Source organism: Carettochelys insculpta, chromosome 7 (genome assembly GCF_033958435.1).
Source record: "Carettochelys insculpta isolate YL-2023 chromosome 7, ASM3395843v1, whole genome shotgun sequence".
In the NCBI taxonomy this organism is placed as follows: Eukaryota; Metazoa; Chordata; order Testudines; family Carettochelyidae; genus Carettochelys; species Carettochelys insculpta.
Genome location: NC_134143.1, coordinates 30,734,426 through 30,752,889, shown reverse-complemented (window position 1 = coordinate 30,752,889; position 18,464 = coordinate 30,734,426). Strand labels below are relative to the sequence as shown.

Below are 18,464 nucleotides of genomic sequence, written 5' to 3'. Positions count from 1 at the left end.
GGATCACCCCGGCGCAGGGGGAGGCGCTGCGGCCCTTCCCCCGCATGTCATCGGCCAACGCACGAGGCCAGCCCGGGGCCGCACCTCCACGCCCCGGGCGACCCGAAAGTCAAGGCCCGGCCGGGTGCTGCCGGCTCACGCACCGCCAGGGGCCGCACTCAGGGGCGGCGCCCCCCGCACGCACGCAGCCGGGACGCGTCGCAGCGGCCCCCTCCGCTCCCCTCGCCTCGCCTCGCCTCGCGGGCAGCATCCCCAGGCGCTGCACCCCCGGACGCCGCCGGGCCGGGGGAGGGCGGGACGGCAGCGCCTCCCGCAGGGGCTCGGCGTCGCCCCGGCAGCCCGCGGGCCTCACCCAGAAGAACGTGGAGTAGGTGACGAGGGTGAACTTGAGGCAGAGGTAGGGGAAGCGCGCACAGTAGCGGATGTTTTCCGAGTCCCCGGCCGCCATCCTGCTCCCCGGGCCGCCCCGCTTCCTGCTTCTCCCACCGCCACCTGCCGCGCGGCACCCAGCCGCCGCCGGCGTCTCGCAGTCCGCCCCGCGCCGCTGGGGGGCAGCGCCGCAGGGAGCGGCTGGCGCTCGGCAGGGGCGGGGGCAGAGGGAGGGAGAGCAGCAGGGAGGGAGAGAGAGAGGAGGGGAATGTGTGCGGCGTAGTGTGTGAGAGAGGGACAGTGTGTGAGTGTATATGCGCCCGTGAGTGACTGTACAATCGTGTATGTGCGACAGTGTGAGAGTGACAGTTGTGTGCAACAGAGTGTGACAGTGAGTATGACACCATGTGTGTGCAACAGTGTGTGAGTGATGGTGTGTGACATTGTGAGTGTATGTGGGACTGAGTGACTGTACAATCGTGTATGTGCAACTGTGAGTGACAATGTGTAACTGCAACAGTGTGAGAGTGTATGCAACAGTGCGAGTGTGTCAGCATGTGTGTGCAACAGTGAGTCTGTAACAGAGTGTGGGAGAGAGAGAGAGGGAGAGTGACTGTATGACTGAGAGGGACAGTGTGTAATGGTGCGTGAGAGAGGGAGAGTGACAGCGTATGCTCACCTTGATCATTTTTTTCTGATTTATCCTCCTTGATTACTGGGTTTGGTTCTCTGTGCCTTAAATATTGGGTCTGTTCTGGTCTGGCTATGGTCTGAAGAAGTGGGTCTGTCCCACAAAAGCTCACCTAATAAACCATTTTGCTAGTCTTTAAAGTGCTGCTTGACTGCTTTTTGTTTTGAGTGTATGTAACAATGTGTGAGAGCAACCATGTGTGACATGGTATGTGTGAGAGAGTGACAGCGTGTGTAACTGTGAGAAAGGATGATTGTGTGACTGTGTTCATCTGTTTGTGTGAGAGTGATAGTATGTGTGACTGATTGTGTGGGAGTGTGATAGAATGGGACTATCCGAAAGTCACGAAGTGTAGCACTGTGTGCAGGCATAAGTGAAAGTGATGCTGTGACTGTCAAAGAGTAAATGTGAGGGAATAAGATGGAGAGTGGATGAGGATAGAGTGAAAGTGAGCGTGGGCTTCTGAGAAGTCACTACCCTCCCCTATTATCTCACCCTTTTACACAAATTGTTTTTAAGAAAATAAGGGAGTGCTGTGACTTCACCTGTGTCTACATGTCTGTTTAGAAACAGCACAATGTGTCACAGAATATACCAGAGGAATATATGTGTAAAATTATCTTGGTTCATCTGCCATGGCTTTGAGTATCACTAAAAAGTGGGCATTGGGAACACCAGACACAGTAAACTCATAGATGCCTTTCATAGTCATTCCACTATAGAGTGCACCATGAACTGTAAATCTGGAAAATATTCTTCTAGATATATGTAACTACAGGTTGAACCTCTCTAATCCAGTGACCAATGCTGAATGAGAGAATTTGCTAGACCAGGGGAGGTTAATATTGTCTAGCAGCATTACCAACACTGTCACTGCTCACTGGGTTCTTACAAGAAATTTAGAGGTAAATTACAGCTAAATAACAGCACAAAACACTAAGAGCCAGGACTGATGGCTAAAAACAAATTTCATAGGACCACAGGAAACTTGGCCACCCAGCTAACTGATATTATGATTATGGATGTTGTCAGATTAGGGAGTTCTGGATTAGAGAGGTTCAACCTCTATAAACATCCTACTTCACTTGATGGTTGTCAGATTTACAGTACATGTAAAGTATCAGAGGGGTAGCAACTATACACCACACCACACCACACCACACCAACTCTAACTCAGGAACCAACCCATGCAACAAACCTCGATGCCAGCTCTGCCCACATATCTACACCAGCAACACCATCACAGGTTCATTCAGCTGCACATCTACTGATGTAATATATGCCATCATGTGCCAGCAGTGCCCCTCTGCTATATACATTGGACAAACTGGACAGTCCCTACGGAAAAGAATAAATGCATACAAGTCGGATATCAGAAATGGCAGTCTCCCAGGAGACACAGTAACAGGTTTAAAAGTAGCTATCCTACAGCAAAAAAATTTTAAAACCAGACTCCAAAGAGAAACTGCTGAGCTGCATTTCATCTGCAAATTTGACACCCTCAGCTCAGGATTAAACAAAGACTGTGAATGGCTAGCTAAATACAAAAGCAGTTTCTCCTCTCTTGGTGTTCACACCTCCAGATCAACTGCTGGTAGTAGTCCTCACCCTCCCAGTATGTGTAACAAAACCCTTGCATAGTGAAGAATCAAATAAATATTAAAAATAGGAAATGATTATTAGACTAGCAGTTCTTAACTTACCAATGCCCAAATATGTTATACTTTTCCTTAAAAGGTTAAAAATAACTGGCATTTAACCATAAGAAAGTGTTAATTACGTTTTCCATAAGTACAATACAGTGAAAGAAAATACAAATAAATAAAGCAAATACAATGTAAGTTTACAGCGTACAATACTACTGTTGTTGGTAAATAAAGTACTTTGTGTACATTTGCTTGTTTATTAATATCTAAACTTGTTCTTCTTTAGTGCTACTCATTGCTAGGTATACCTCTAGGTATCCAGGGCTGCTGGATATGAAAGAGTTTACTGTACCTTGTCACTTCAGATGATTAATGAATGAGGGCTATACTCAAAAGTTAGAATCCCAGAATTCTGACAACAAGCCTTTCTTTTTATACGTGATGAAGTATAGCATGATTCATTCAAGAACTTAAAAGATTGTAATTCACATTGGCTGCGTCTACACTAGCAAATTCTTTCAAAAGATTTTTTGAAAGAAGGGGGCTCTTTCTAAAGAGCCCGTGGAGCGTCGGCACACAACAAGCATTCTTTCAAAAGTTAGTCAGAAGAATGTGGTACTCCTTCCAAAATTACTCTTCCTTTCCCTTTTCAGGAAGAGCGCCCCCTTTCAAAAGCTTCTTTCAAAAGAAAATGTGTATAGACACTCTGCAGGGCCCTTCTTTTGAAGGAACAGTCTTCATTTTCGATCCCTGGCCTGTTATTTCGAAGGAGTGTGGGGGGGGCTGCGTGGGCACTGTCATTTGAAAAAGCAAATCACTCTTTTGATCAGCATTTTTGTGTGTGGACGCACTCTTTCGAAAGAAACTCTTTCAGAAAAGATCTTCTGGAAGGGCTTCTTTTGAAAGATCTCCGTAGTGTAGACGGAACCGCTGTGTGTAACAGGTGGTGACAATTTGCTTTAATAGTTTCAAAATTTTACCTTTCTGAATCTCAGTATATAAGGTAATTAAATAATTACCATCTGACCTCTTTCCATTATTTCCCACACCTGTACACAGTTAAACTGATCATAAAAATGCTTAAAAGCCATAATTTTTCATAGTAAAAATTTAAACTAAATTATCAGTGCATTAACTGTCAAAATTATTTTTTAAAAATTTAATTCTTCTAAGCCTACCTACATCCAAGCCCTATGAGATTCCACATGTAAGAATGTTCAAAGTGAGGGAGAAGCTGCCATTCACATTCTTTGGGATTTGTAAAAAAAAGGAATAAATGGGACCAGTTTAACTTCATCCACACCTACCATACAGCAACGGAGGGGCAGCGTTAAAAGAGGCTGAGAATTCCAGTAATACCAGCATGAGATTTGGTGGAGGGGGAAGTTGCCTTTCCTTGGTGGTTATGAGGTCATTGCTTGCATATATACTGCAGGGAACAATCTGTAAAGGCATCCAGCACAGGAAAATGAACAATGAGCTTTTCTGACCCCTTTACCATCTGAGAAGCTTGCATCCCAATACCATTTATAAAACAGCTGTCTGATGTTGACAGGGCAGCTGAAATATAAATGTGTGGACTAGGTCCTCAGCAGTGTTCCCTCTAATTTTTCCATCCAGATGTTGAATAAATTTTATTATGTGAAATGAAGCATATGTGGATGTGCACCAGCAGTAGAAACACTTGCTGCCAGCTCTGGATATTGTGTGCGCTCTGCTAATCAGCTGAGTGGCAATGCAGGAGAGATTTGCCACCCAAGTGCGCAGTTTACAAGAACTGCTGATCATCCAGGGTCCTCATGACCCACATCCAGCTGTTGCCACCATTCAAGAATAAGGGGCAGTGTTAGTATTGCTAGATGCATAGGCTCTGACTCCATGGATACTCTTGGCACTGGCAGCCCCACTAACTGATTGTTGTCCCTCCCTTCCAGTGCTTCCAAAGCACTGCAAACAGCTGATTCGCTGTGTTCAGGAAGCTCTGGGAGGGAGGAGGAACAGGGTGGGGTGTGCTTGAGGTGGAGCACTCCCTGGCTGGAAGGGAAGTTGACATCTATGGCTGGGTGCTCCAAAAGAGGTACGGGCATGGCCCCAACTTTTTCTGCAATGGCCGATGGACTCAAGAGGAGTAAAGGGGAGGAGCACGTGGTTGGTATCCTTCAAAAAAAAAAAAAAAAAAAAAAAAAAAAAAAGTGTAGGAGCAGCTAATTAGAACACTGTGGTGGAGGGCACAGTGGTGCATAAGGGCTACAAGACTCCCCAGAATCTACTATTTGCACACTTTTTCACCAAAGAGTATCAAGAAAGGTCTTTATTGAAAGTCTGTCTCACACTAATCATTGCCATCATTGCAAAACGTACATGCAGATTATATGTAGTTAGTTCTTAGAGCCTTAAAAATTAAATACTTAAAGGTAGATCACTCAGAGGCAACATGGCTTAACATTTCACCAGACAGGAAGTAGCGCCAATTATGTATTTTGTGTTGTATGTGTCAGTGTGTATGAAAGTCTATTTGCATACTGAGTCAAACACAAATGGAGAGAGTGCAGGACTCCATGAGAATAAATTAACAGAAAGAGGTGAACAGCTAGGAGAAGGCAGTTTATAGGTGAAGAACAAAGGACCTAGTCTAACATAGCTAGGAGGTAAACAGCAATGCCTTGGCATCCTTCTCCTAGAGAGACAACTGCTCTTTTGTCTAATAAAGGTCACGTTATGATTTTGTTTTATATGTAACCATTTGTTTCAAATACAGTATTTCTATTTGCTGTTACTAATATCTCTGAACTTTTTGCAATAAGCTTATTTTGGTTTTGCTTTAAACAAAGTCAAGTGCTGTATGTTAAGTGGAGCAGTGTCCTTCAGTTGTAACCGATAAACTGTAGTGTAGTTACTTTAGCAACAGGGGATCATGAAATTATGACTGTCAAGAACATCAGGGACACGGCCCTTTAGGGAGATGCTCAGAGAAATTGGGTGTTGGAATGTTCCAATTTCTTAACTATGGAACTGCATGAGCAATGCGTGTGTTGCTTGTAGCTGACAGTCAGGGAGCTGAGCCCTGGCGTCCAAACAAGGCATCTCCATGCCAACAGCAGGTAGTAGTGAGGTGCCTCACAGCCTTGGGTATCCCTGGAAAGCATCATGCACACACACTGGCAAAAACACTCTGTCCTTATGACCTGCCAATAGTTCAGAAATTCTTCTACTGTTTTTCTGCTGGTACAGCTCTGACTCAGATATCCCCCATCAAACTCTATTGTGCCACGTCTAAGGTGGATTTCAGCTAATAAGAAATTAATGTGGCTTAGGTCCTGCTTTTGTAGCTGTTGCACGTACAGAGTCCTCACTGCAAGTCAAGTAGGGTTCAATGCATGAATCAGCTACAGGAACAGGCTCTACTGCCTGTATGTCTTGTGTTGTTTTTTCTGGATAGCAAACATACAAGACACATGCTTCACTTCTCAACCACTAACCTTTTTACAAGTTTGCAATTCTTTTACTCAAAATGGTGACTTATTTAATATTGTCGAAGATTTAAACATTCAAGCAACATACATACATATGCAATACTAGCGGCACCCCAGCTATTACCACTTTTTTCATTAATAGATCACAAAGTGCTTTACAGAGGTCAAAGTATCATTATCCCCATTTTACAGTAACCTTTCAGTTCTTCTGAATGGGAACTTCTTTGGGTTACAGGTAATATCCTAGCCAGGAGGTTATTACTTCTGTGAGGAATATAGAGGCAAGTTTTAAATTAATTTCTACAATTTTGAATGCACAAATTATGAAAGCATTTGGCCCCATTTTAAAAAAAATATGTGATGGGAAAGACTCTGTTATAGGCAATATACAAATGGAAAATTAATATGAAGGTGGGAGTGTACCAACGAGAAAGAAAATATGAGGCAGCTAATATGATTAAATGTTTACATAAGGTTGGTTGCAGTCTTTGTTATGCAACGCTATGTGGGTGGAAAGTCTTTTGTCGTGTTTGTGGCCCTTAATGAGAGAGACTGACAGCTTGATCACTTTAGAATTTAAATTTAATCCATACAGATTTAGTTTCATCTTCAAATTGCACTCTCTCTCTTAACCTTTTATTGTATTCTGCAATGTAGGCACAATTCACGCAGCGCTTTTTTTTTTCCTCCTCTAAAAAATCAGAAGAGATTCTTCTTCATATTATCTTTGGAGTTTAATGAGACTACAAGCAGATCAAGAAAAACCTTGAGGAATACTATTAAAAGTTGAAACTGTCTTACAGAATAAATGTTATCTTGCATAGTGTGCAGAGGGTTGTTAAAAGTGTTGTGTGTGTGTGTGTGTGTGTGTGTGTGTGTGTGTGTGTGTGTGTGTGTGTGTGTGTGCGTGTGTGTTGCTACAAAGGGAAATGGAAAGTGTGAATAAAGGTAGATTTCAATATGGCAAGGGGGCTATTTTCTTGAGAGCATAACAGATACAGTAGAACCTCAGGACTATGAACACGAGAGTTATGAACTGACCGGTTGAGCACACACCTCATTTGGAACCAGAGGTGTGTAATCAGCCAGCAGCTGAGACAAAAAGCAAACAAACACAGTGTAGTACTATGCTAAACATAAGCTACTATAAAGGGGAAAACAGCATTTTTCTCCTGCATACTAAAGTTTCAAAGTTGTATTAAATCAGTTCCCAAGGTTTTTGTAACAGTGAGGTTCCAGCATAACAGCATAAGGCCTGGTATGCATAATTCTGTACGCATTTATTTGTACATAGTTGTACTTTTTCTTCATCCTGTCCTCAAAGAACACCTGTTTCATCTTAATGCAGTAAGAGGGAGACAATTTGATCTATGGTAGGATCTGCTGGCATTGGTGCCAACAGCAGCTGTGGGCCCAGGGGCCAGGTGGGAGGGGGGCCCAGCTTCTCACTCCCTGGAAGGGGTGGGGCTTAGGACAGTCAGCCTTTGGGGGTCCCCCACCACATGCAGAGCAGCAGCACAGCGTTCTGTGGCAATTCAAAGAGGCTTGGAGCTCCAGGCTCCTTTGAATTGCCATAGCTGGGGGCAATTGCCACCTTTGCCCTGTCAGCAGGCCTGGCTGCTGGTATAAAAAAAAAAAAAACCCATAAAATAATATCAACTTGGTCCATTGCAGAGGAACCTGAAAGAGGGAATATATGGACCTCGCAAATTACTATTGCTTGGATAGTATCATTATGACAATGTGGAACTCAAATAGAGAGTTTTTCTTTGTTTTTCCCCCCACAGTAAATGATTATTCAAGCAAAATATAGGTTGTAGAGGGAGAGGGGGACAACAATTCTATCTGAAAGGCTATTTACATCAAGGGGAGCAGAGTTAGGCCAACGCTGAATGCTCTTTAAAATCCCAGCCTATATCTATGTTGTGCCTTAAGACTGAAGTTTTTGAGGCAGGGTTTAAAAAGCATATTGCCTAGTAGTGAGTGCCACACTACTAGCACTACAGTGACAACAACTGTAGTGTAGAAACTACAGCAATGAAAACATGCTTTCAAGAAAGTTTTTTTTTTCACTTCTGTAGTACACAAACCCTGCAAGAGGGGATAGCTAAGTCACAGAAGAGTCCTTCCATCGCCCTAACTGCATTTACAGGCTACATCTACATGACAGAGTTATTTCAACATAACAGCTGTTATTTCAACATAACTTTGCTAGCACCTACACTATGCACACACTATTGCAAAACAAATTCAAAGTAGTGAGTCCATTATTTTGAAATCAGTAAACATTGCGGGAGGAATAGCACCTATTTTAAAATAGGTGCTGTTTAGACACAGAATGGTGCTATTTTGAAATAAATCATAATGGCAGCTAGTGGCACTATTTTGAAATAGCACTGTGTGTCCAGAAATACTATTTTGAAATACATTGTGTGTGTGGCTGTTTTATTTCAAAATAATTCTGTAGCATAGCTGTAGCCACAGTGGGAACTAGGACGACCACACTATATCACACAGAATGCGACTTTTTTCACAGCCTCCGGTGATGTAATTAGGTGGTTCAACCTAAGTTTTGGGTGTAGACCAGGTCTCAATAATTTAAAGTAAAAGCCATTTAAAAATATAAAATACCACACGTCGTCACATCACTCCATATTAGGCAATATTGTAAACCAGCAGCATCTGTGTTCATTCTGGGACTCTGTTTTACAGATGTGAAGATCTGAGGCACTGAAAGACTCTGTCACACATGACACCCATGGTGGAGCAAAGAACTGATCCCACGTCTTTCACTTCCCAGGCCAGTGTCCATCAGAGACAAATAATAGCTTATTTCCACTTATTGTTCCCCTTGGCTGCGTTGAATTAACTTCCCATAACTTTTAAGTTTCTCTTTTACTATAAAACTATTCTAGAGTCTTCTGTACATTTTTGCTTTGATACTGTTCTGTTTACATCTGTAGCATTCAACTGGGCCATTTCTGTGCTACTTGAACAGTAAAATGCTCTTTGACATAAATGAGAATTTTGGAAGCAAAAGGAATGCAGGATTAGTAAAATGCTACCATTTGTATATAGAGATAGAAAGATTGGCATGAACAGACTAGTCTCAGACATTACCTGAAGATCACACAAAGAAAAGTTTAAGCACCGTCTCATGAAATTTCATTTGGTGTTCCATTGTTTGTTTATATCTTGTATGCAGCAGTCTCCACATCCCCTACGAAATCTCTAAGCCCTTTTTGAAAACATATACCAGTTCACCTACTGGCTTACACTCAGCAGTTACGGCCACAGAGATGATAATGAACTACCATCACTCCTACCACAGAGCCTTTGTATTTTATCATTTGTAATATCATAGAATCATAGAAGCGTAGGACTGGAAGGGACCTCGAGAGGCCATCGAGTCCAGCCCCCTGCCCTCATGGCAGGACCAAGCACTTTCTAGACCATCCCTGAAAGCCATCTATCTAACCTCTTCTTAAATAGCTCCAGTGATGGAGATTCTACCACCTCCCTTGGCAATTCGTTCCAGTGTTCCTGGAGTTCCTGACAGTTAGGAACTTTTTCCTAATGTCCAACCTGAACCTCAAGGCTTCACTTGAATATCAAGGCTTTACTTTTCAGGACTATTAAGGTTTCCATTTGGATTAGAATTTTCTACTGTTTGACACTTTACCTCTGAAAATGTGAAGAAAGAGATTCTCAACCAAAGGTCTGGAATTGTTAAAAATAAAAAGGATATAGAAAGCTGTTAAAACATTGTGGACTTTTATCTTTTTTAAATCTTTTCAAATATGACAAATTAAAGAGGAGGAAAAGAGATATTTCATATTACATGAAAACAGGGCAAAAGGATGCTATGCATTTAATTGATACATTTTGTTAATCGTTTATAATTATTATCTAAATAACGAATTCATAACACCAATGACTGTTGTAAGAGGAGATCATCAAATACCAAACAGGTCTTCTACATTTAGCCGAATAAAGAAATGAGCACAGCTTCCTTTTTAAATTATAATAATGTTTCCCTGGCTGACTTTCCTGAGGATGATGGCAACCAAACCACAGCAACGTTTACCCAGCCAGGATGGCAAAGAGCTCTTTGGGCTATCACATTCTTTCACAGTTATTGCATCCATGTCACCATCATCTGGAATATCTGAGCAGACAAAAGAATGAGGATAGTTACCAATTATGTTATGGTTAATTTGGCTCTTTCTGATTTAGTTATAGTGCTTTCAGTAGACTTTTCAATTTTATTTATGGTAGCCACAATGGCTGGTATTTTGGCATGATTTCTGCAGGTTCCAGAATTTTTTTGCCCTCTATCTGCAATGTTTGTGAATATTTCTTCAATGACTGTGATTGCTGCTGACAGGTAAGAGATGCAATGGAAAGATAAATAAAAATTTAGAGAGAAAGGAAGATTATTTTATTGCAAGGCTTTGATTATGCACTAGTTTCACAACCTGCCACTTCAGTGCTTCACTAGCAGAAAGGATTAATAGCTGCATGTTTACTGATGGATTGGATAGTTTAGGTGGGATTGGTAATGGCATACATACGGTGACCATATCTCCCATGGTCACATACGGGACAGGGGGAGGCATTCTCCCCCTTTCTCCAAGCCTCAGGGAAGTAGCTGGGACACTCCCCCGCCACTTTCTCAAGGCTCGGGGAAGTGGTAGGAATGGGGCAGCCGCAGCGCTCCCTCTCCCCCAGCTAACCTGCCAGCTCCCTCTGTTCGTGCTCTCCAGCAGGCAGCTACACCTGCACAGAAGATACGAGACAATTAGTCCCTTTTTTAAAGCAAGTCAGGATGCCTCTTTGACATCTCAAAAACGGGCCAGATGGTCACTGCTGGCATATAGATCTTCTCTTCGCTAGGTCACTGATCTGACGCAAACATAGGTTAACATAATGAATGAAAATAGCTTGTATCTCTGAGTTTTGTTTTAAGCATTAAATACCACAGCAAATTCCTAAATGTTCATATAAATAGAAACACTTTTTTCCTCCTCAGAAAGATCCATCATTTGGTTCATGGTGGAATTTATATGATCTCCTACTGAAAATGTCATAATCCACAATGCTTGTTTCTGAATCAAGATGCAACGACAAAGAAAAGGCAAAGAAATGTACTTCACATACCAGACTTAGTATCTACAAGTTGTTAGGATTAATTATTCAAGATCAAAACTTTGATTATATTCATTGTGATTTTAAATATCTGTGTTAAGTAAGAAGCCATTTAATATTTTCAAAATGCTTCATTAGACTGGCAAAATTGATTTCACACTGGGAGCAGGATGCAAGGTCTGCATGCATTTATAGGTCACATTTTTCATTGTCCATAAGACAGGAAAAGGTGTGAGAGGGATATAAATTGACTTCCAAACTCTCCAGTTCCCAGTTTCAAGCCTTCTCCACACCTATTTGGAATTCTTCTTGATCCTTTCTAGGTGTATGGCTATGCTTGCACTTGATCACCAAACTTCTGTCATTCATGGGTGCTTAGGAAAATCCAAAAGAACTACAAAGTTTGACCACAGCAAATGAAAGTGTGAATGTTGCTCTGTTGGAAGAAGCACTCTCGTTGGAAGTATTTTGTTGACGAAAGTACCAACAAACAGCGTTCACACAAGCTGATTTTTAGCAACAGGACAGTATCAACACAGCGGTGTCACTAAAAGCTGTAAAGTGTAGACATACCCCACATCAGTGGCTCCCAACCTTTTTTGCTAGTGCAGACCCCCAAATCATTTGTGGACCCCCTAATTGCACCCCCAGAACCATTAGTGGACTCCCATCAAAGGCAATTGTAGCTGTTGTATACACTTTATTAAATGAAAAAGGAAACCACAATAGATTTTTGGATAGTAATAAATAACATTATTGTAGGATATTTAATTTAAAAATATTTTATTGTAACTTTGCAAACCTACTTTCTATGATCACTTTTATTTATTCCCCCCCACCCAGTGGACCCCCTGCAATGCCCTCATGGTCCCCCAGGGTCCATGAACCCCAGGTTGGGAACCATTGCCTAGGTCAGTCTTTTCCCAGTCTCCTCCATTCCTCACCCACTAGGAAAGAGCTTTAATCTTTCCTCTCCTACCTCCTCTGAGCCACCAGTCTTCTGCAAATCATCTCAAGGCAGTGGCTCAAAGTCCAGACTTTAGGAAATATCTGGGTTTCCCTGATTTTTCTCAATGCAACTGCAGTGTCTGACAGAATTTTCCCCCGTCAAAGAAAGGCAACATGTAAGTATTCTGCTGATTGTCTGTCAGAATTATCATTTATCTGCAAGGGTAGGACAGGCCTCCCTCTGGAAGCCTTCCAAAGGCATTATTTAGTTAATCCTGGGCAGCTGCTTTCATAGCAACTTCTGCTCTTAGCAGGCTGGTTCAGAAGTGAGTAACTGTTGTGGCACACCCACCAGTCCCTGCCAACCTGGTGATAGAAAAGTCAAGTTCAGGATAAAACAGATTTGCTTGCATAATATCCTGCAAAATAAGTCATGATGTGCTTTCAGAACATTACGTATGCAAAGTATACTGAAAATTGTACTTGAAAATAGAAACATGTCAGAGTTACCAGTTTTTAACAGACATTAACATAGTATAATTACACAGACTGGGGCTGCTGATTTTTACCCATAGTCAGTCCACATAGAAGAAAGTATGTTTTCATAATTTTATTTTAAAATTAATGAACAGTTTGCTTTTCTGAGCTTAAATAAATGATTGTTGGAAACTATTTTACGTACAGCCTTAGACCTTGCCAGAGAACAGTTAAATATCCATTCTCCCTCAGTGTAGTCTCATCTGTATCTATTTTTACTCTTCAGGGATTCTTGATAAAAATCTATCTAAAGCTAAAGCCTTTTTAGTTGCAGGGTGAGATTCAAAAGGAAAAACTTGGCATCACTGTCCTAACAGTGTTTAGCTGTCTTTTATTTGACCTTATGTAGATCCTGACACTGCATCCTGGAAACGGAAAATTTCTGTTTCCGTCTATTGTTGTAGCTCTTAATGTCTGCTCAAGCTCCGTTGTCTCACCTTGATGAAACACCATAATTTAAAACAGTTTATCCTGAAGTGGCATATCTAAAAGTCACTGATCTTACTGATAGTCATTACTATGAGAAAGATTCCATTACTTTTGCCTTTGTCACAATGTTTAGCATGGAGCTCCTTCTTGCTTGCTGGCAGAAGGGGCTCCTAAAATTTCCAGTTGCATTGTATATTACCCTACCTGTAGAATCTGCACAATCTCTCTAATAGAGACAAGCTACACCGAGACCTCAAGGCAAAAAGGTGTATCAGCAGCTGGAAATTCAAGTTCTAGATAACAAGCTCCTCCAGACTTCCTCAGAAAAGGTTATAAGCACATAATGTTCATACTTACAGTTTGTTAAACTGATTAAGTTGTTTTGTCTATACAGGTAAGGTGTGGTCGGGCATCTCTACTGGAAGGTGCTCAGATGTCCAGTCTGCTCCCTTTGATGTCAATTACTTTGGCCTCGTGCACGTGCTCTCTTTGAGCAACAGTGTAGACCCTGCAGTTAGCTGACACTACAGACCTCCGAGAGCCCCCAAGAACCACAAATCAAGCGAGGTATGAAGGCACCGGAGCCAGGTCTATTGTCACTGACATATGGTCTCCAATACCCTCATGAGTCGACAATATGATTCAACAGTTTACATTGGTACATGCATACACCTTGACAACGGATGTGACTCAGTTGACAGCAAGGGGACTCCGTCGTCCCCCAGGTTCCTCATCACAGCCCATGTTATACACAGGTATAAATAAATCACGTATCCAGGTACAACCCCCTCACGGTAATACACTGACACACCTTAATGTAGCTAGATCTATCCATTAACTTGGGGGATAATGGTGATACCATCAAAACAACACTGTCCATCATGCTGTCACTATGACCTGTTCCTGAACTTGGATCAGAATGTACCTGGTGCTAAGCTGTTATCTATGGGGTGGGTATGGGGAGTGCATGGTACTAAGCAGGATGTGGTTGTGTGTATCACTAAGTGCCTGGCTCTGGGTGCTTTAGGTGCTTCTATGTGCTTTTACGCATGACCTATCAGCTGTCTCTTGCTGCATTCCTGTGGGCAAAATCTACCTAGCACAGTTTTTGCTTTAACCTACCATCATTCAGGCTTGACGCCTTTAGCTTTGCTGTATGTTCACAAAAGTATTGACTGTTGTCCTCGACCTTTAGCCTTACACCAACCCTCTCATTACTATATGAGGCATAATGAACTGAAAGTCTGTAGGGAGGTAGGGGGCAGAAGAAGAGGAGCTCAAGGACATAACAGGGAAAGAGTCCTCAGGATTTGGATGAGTGTCCAAACTTAGGGTGGTTCATTAAGCTGTTCTGCATTGTTGTACTGTAATACCCTCCTTTCTCTCTGACACTTGGTCCAATTGCAATTCCTCATTGACAGCTCAGTCAGTGCTGTAACTGACAGATAAATTTCAGAGTTTCTTTTCATCATGAGAAATGGAATAGAACACAGATTCATAAGCTTTTTCAAGCAAATATTTAGGGGATTGTTTACTGTTTGGCTCATTCCTCACCAGATTTTAGTGAAGTATGATGTTATAATCCTGGAATCTAAACAAACAACATACAACAGGAATTATACATTACTTCTTGCTTAACAAGGCTCTAAGCCATATGCAATACTTATGGGTCTTAAGTTCATATATTCATTATGTCTAGATTACATGAAGACCTGGACAGAATTCTCTTCAATAGCCACAGAGTTCCTTTGCTATGAAAACAAGGAAGTTAAAGTTTTCCACTCCAGATGGACTTTGAAACAAGCATGATAAGGAACAAGGTAGACAAAACAAGACATGAATAATTGTTTATATATTCTCTGGGACACAACTGTAGTTTTACATAGAGAAGTTAAAAACAAGTTATTAAATTTTCCATGTAATTTAATAGTCCAACATGTCTGAAATGATTGCTCTGAACAGGTGTGGGAGAAAGCAATTTGTAGTATACTGTTGATTCTAACACATATGCTAGGAGTTGTTACAGAAAGGGAAGGATGACACAAAACTTCCCCCGTTAAAATCAACAATTCAGATCCATGGCAAATGATACACAAGGCTACATTCAGCTATTGAGAATAGAATAGGAGACTTTGGTGGAGATCCTGCTTTAATTTACTCTTCCCTGACAGTGAGAAATAGATTCCATGGAACAAAGCAGCATGCAACTCAATACTTCTGCTGCTGTTGCTGCTGAAAATTTGAATGCCAGTCATGCTGTCAAGATTCAGACCAAACTGATACCACAGTTTCAGTACTTTTTTCTGAGTTCAGTGAGAGACAACTGCACCACTGCAGCAAATCCTTCTGGCGGACAGAGCTGGCTTTGCAATTATTCAGCTGGGTCTACAGCAGTGCCACAACAGCAGCACATTAAGCTGTCTTCATTACTTAAGGTGGACTGTGTTCACTTATGGACAACAGCGTGTATCAGTCTTTGGAGCACATTTCGTTTATCTTAGTTCATTCAAGCTCCCTAAATTAGCAAATTATAAGATCTAGCGAGGAAGCAGTAAATAAGTCTATAAGGCAGGAGGATCACTACAAATTATTATGCATATAGTCTTAAACAAAATTATTGCTCATTCCCTCTGTATTACTGTATGAACCAAAGGAGAAGTCAATGTAGATGCAAGATATAAGTTTCACAGAGAATAGTACATTCCCTTAGGATAAACTAGCAATGACTTGTTATAAAAAGGTTTTAATTTTTCCTTCCAGTGGAAGTGACAAAACAAAAAAGTGTACCACTTTAAATGTGTCATTGTGGTTATTTATTGATACATGATTTGTCATATTTTTGCCCTCATTTTTTTCTAGTTTATTGGTACAATAATAAAAATTATGTTCTCATTTTTCTCCTACGGACATAGCTATAATCAATACTTTTAAGCACAAACTTTCTGCTGTGAGCACCAAAATAATTATAAGAATAATAAGAGTGGTGGCTTTTGGACTTGTCTTCCCACAGTGCTTTTATGGTGAGATCATGATCAATAATGGAAGGACTAAATGTATTGTTGCCTGGCCAGATGAGGTTGGTTAGAAGCATCAGCTCACTTAACAGCATTTTCTTTAAAAATAGAAATGAGAAATCTATGCAGCATCATTTGAAAGTTTACAGAAAGTGCTTCTAATTTCAGTAGTCTGGGTTACAAGGGCTATAAGCAAGTAATAACCTTTCTAATTCCATGAGGCAGGGAGAAGGACACCTGTAAATGTAGGACTTCTTAGAGAGGTAGCCGTATCTTCACAAAACAAAATGGTAGTCCTGTAGCACCTTAAAGACTAATGCTATATCTACACTAGAGAGTTTTGTTGACAAAACTGGGGTTTTGTCAACAAAACTCGCAGAGCATCTGCACACAAAATGTGTTTTGTCAACAGAAACTGTCTACAAAAAAAGCCATGTAGATGATCCCGAGGGCCCTTTTGGCAACAGAATGGATCAAAAAAAATCCACTTTTATGTAGATGTGATCTGTTGACAGAAGTTTTGTCAGAACATCTCTTCTGACAGTAACTTCTGTAGACAGATGCTTCTAGTGTAGATGTAGCCTAGCAATGTAATAACAATAACATTCCCACAAAAGCTCATCACCTAATAAATTATAGTTAGTCTTTAAGGTGCTACAGGACTGCTTTTTTCCTAGCTCCTCTTGTTAACCAAAAATAAAACAGTGTTGCAACCTAAGAGAAAGCTGTTTATCTCTTTAGCCACAGAATTTGTGCAGTAACCCACCTGAGGTTGCAGAGGGAGACAATCTAAGAGGATGAAAAGAGAAGTTACTCACCTGTAGTAATGATGGTTCTTCGAGATGTGTCCCCGTGGGTGCTCCACAACAGGTGTTGGGCTTGCTATTTGAACGTCCTGCGTGAAAGCTACTCTTTTGAACAGCTCCTGGAAGTGTTTAAGGTCACCCAGGGGGGAAACACCCTCGCGGGCCATGGCCTCATCTGGGGAGGATGAGGAGCAACCACTGGGGTAAACCTCCCTCAAATCTTCTGGCTCCCGAGTTCGGTGGTATACTTGCTCCCTGGAGGACTGTGAAGGGAAGTCTCAGGATTCTGGACCTAATTCCCCCTGAGACAACTGTGTTCCCGTCCCAGAGCGAAAGTGTACACGCGAGTATTGACAAGTAGCAGGGAAGGACCTGCCCTTGAATCTAGGCCTGTGGTGTCTCTGTTCAGCATGATGAGGACGACCATAGCAGCATGGGCAAGCGCCCGGTGATGGAGACCTGGACCATGATCGGGGAGTGTCATGATGTCTGGGAGAGCGGGACCTCCGCGACGACATAGATAGTGGTGAAGCTGGTTTATGATAGTACTCAAGGGGATCCATGCCCAGAAGTGGTGAAGGTGGCCCAAGCCACAGCAAAATGGGTTGGAGGAACGGAGAGGGAGGCCCTAAATAAGCCGGTGGAGTTACAGCCCGTCGGAGCGGCATGTGTATCTCAGGGGGGAAGGGGGAGGCTAGGAGATAAGGGCAGCGCAGCCCTGCCTGGAGATGGACTGAGGTGCCGAGTTTTTGTTTTTGCCTTGCCCCTCCCCTGCGGGGTGGGCGCCGCCCCTTCCCATGCCGGGGATCTCGGCCCCATTGTCAGCGCCGCGCTCGGCACAGTCAGCTGCGGTGCCGCGCGGGTAGCTTCCTCTGGCACCGATAGGCTCCATGCCGGGTGCCCCTGTGCCGTCGGCACCGCGGGGGCCGGTGCCACAAGCATCGGCGGCGCTGATTCCGGCGCTTGCCTCACTGGTGCTCGCGGCGCCTTCCGTGCCGCCTGTTGTGTAATCGGAGGCTCAGCCTCTGCCACGTGCGCTGCTGCGCTGCCTCTTTCATGAGCTTGCGGCTGGGGACTCTGCATTCCACTCGTCCTGCCCGCTGGGCCCGCCGGCAAGGATCAAGCCGGGGAGAGTTTCCTCCTCTTCTGCACTGAGGGGGTCAAAGAGGCTGCCTTCCTTTTATGCAACCGAGAGGGCCCTTCTGCGTGAGGCTTCTCCAGCGGTTCCAGCTGGAGAGCCTTATCAAACATCATTTTGAGCCTCATCTCTCTGTCTTTCCTGGCCCTGGCTGTAAGCTTAGCGCAGTGGGAACACTTCTGGGTAACGTGTGACTCTCCCAGGCAGCGAATGCATTCACGATGCCCATCGGAGGCCGGCATAGCCTCGCGGCATGACTCACACT

General features: G+C 42.8%; 2 protein-coding genes across 2 annotated transcripts in view; one reads left to right on the top strand and one right to left on the bottom strand.

Annotated features, from left to right (window-relative positions):
• TSPAN15 (tetraspanin 15) overlaps positions 1-570 on the bottom strand; it is a 39,829-nt gene extending 39,259 nt beyond the window's left edge. Inside the window, exon 1 of the mRNA XM_075000244.1 lies at positions 353-570. Coding sequence (XP_074856345.1) covers positions 353-448 — 96 coding nt within the window. The 5' untranslated portion in view covers positions 449-570. The remainder of the gene's footprint in view (positions 1-352) is intronic.
• Positions 571-10,177: 9,607 nt separating this feature from the next.
• TACR2 (tachykinin receptor 2) lies at positions 10,178-16,344 on the top strand. The gene is given in 5 exon segments (XM_074999553.1): positions 10,178-10,415; positions 10,418-10,477; positions 10,480-10,508; positions 10,511-10,568; positions 16,148-16,344. Coding segments are annotated over 5 exon segments (582 nt in total).
• Positions 16,345-18,464: the final 2,120 nt, after the last annotated feature.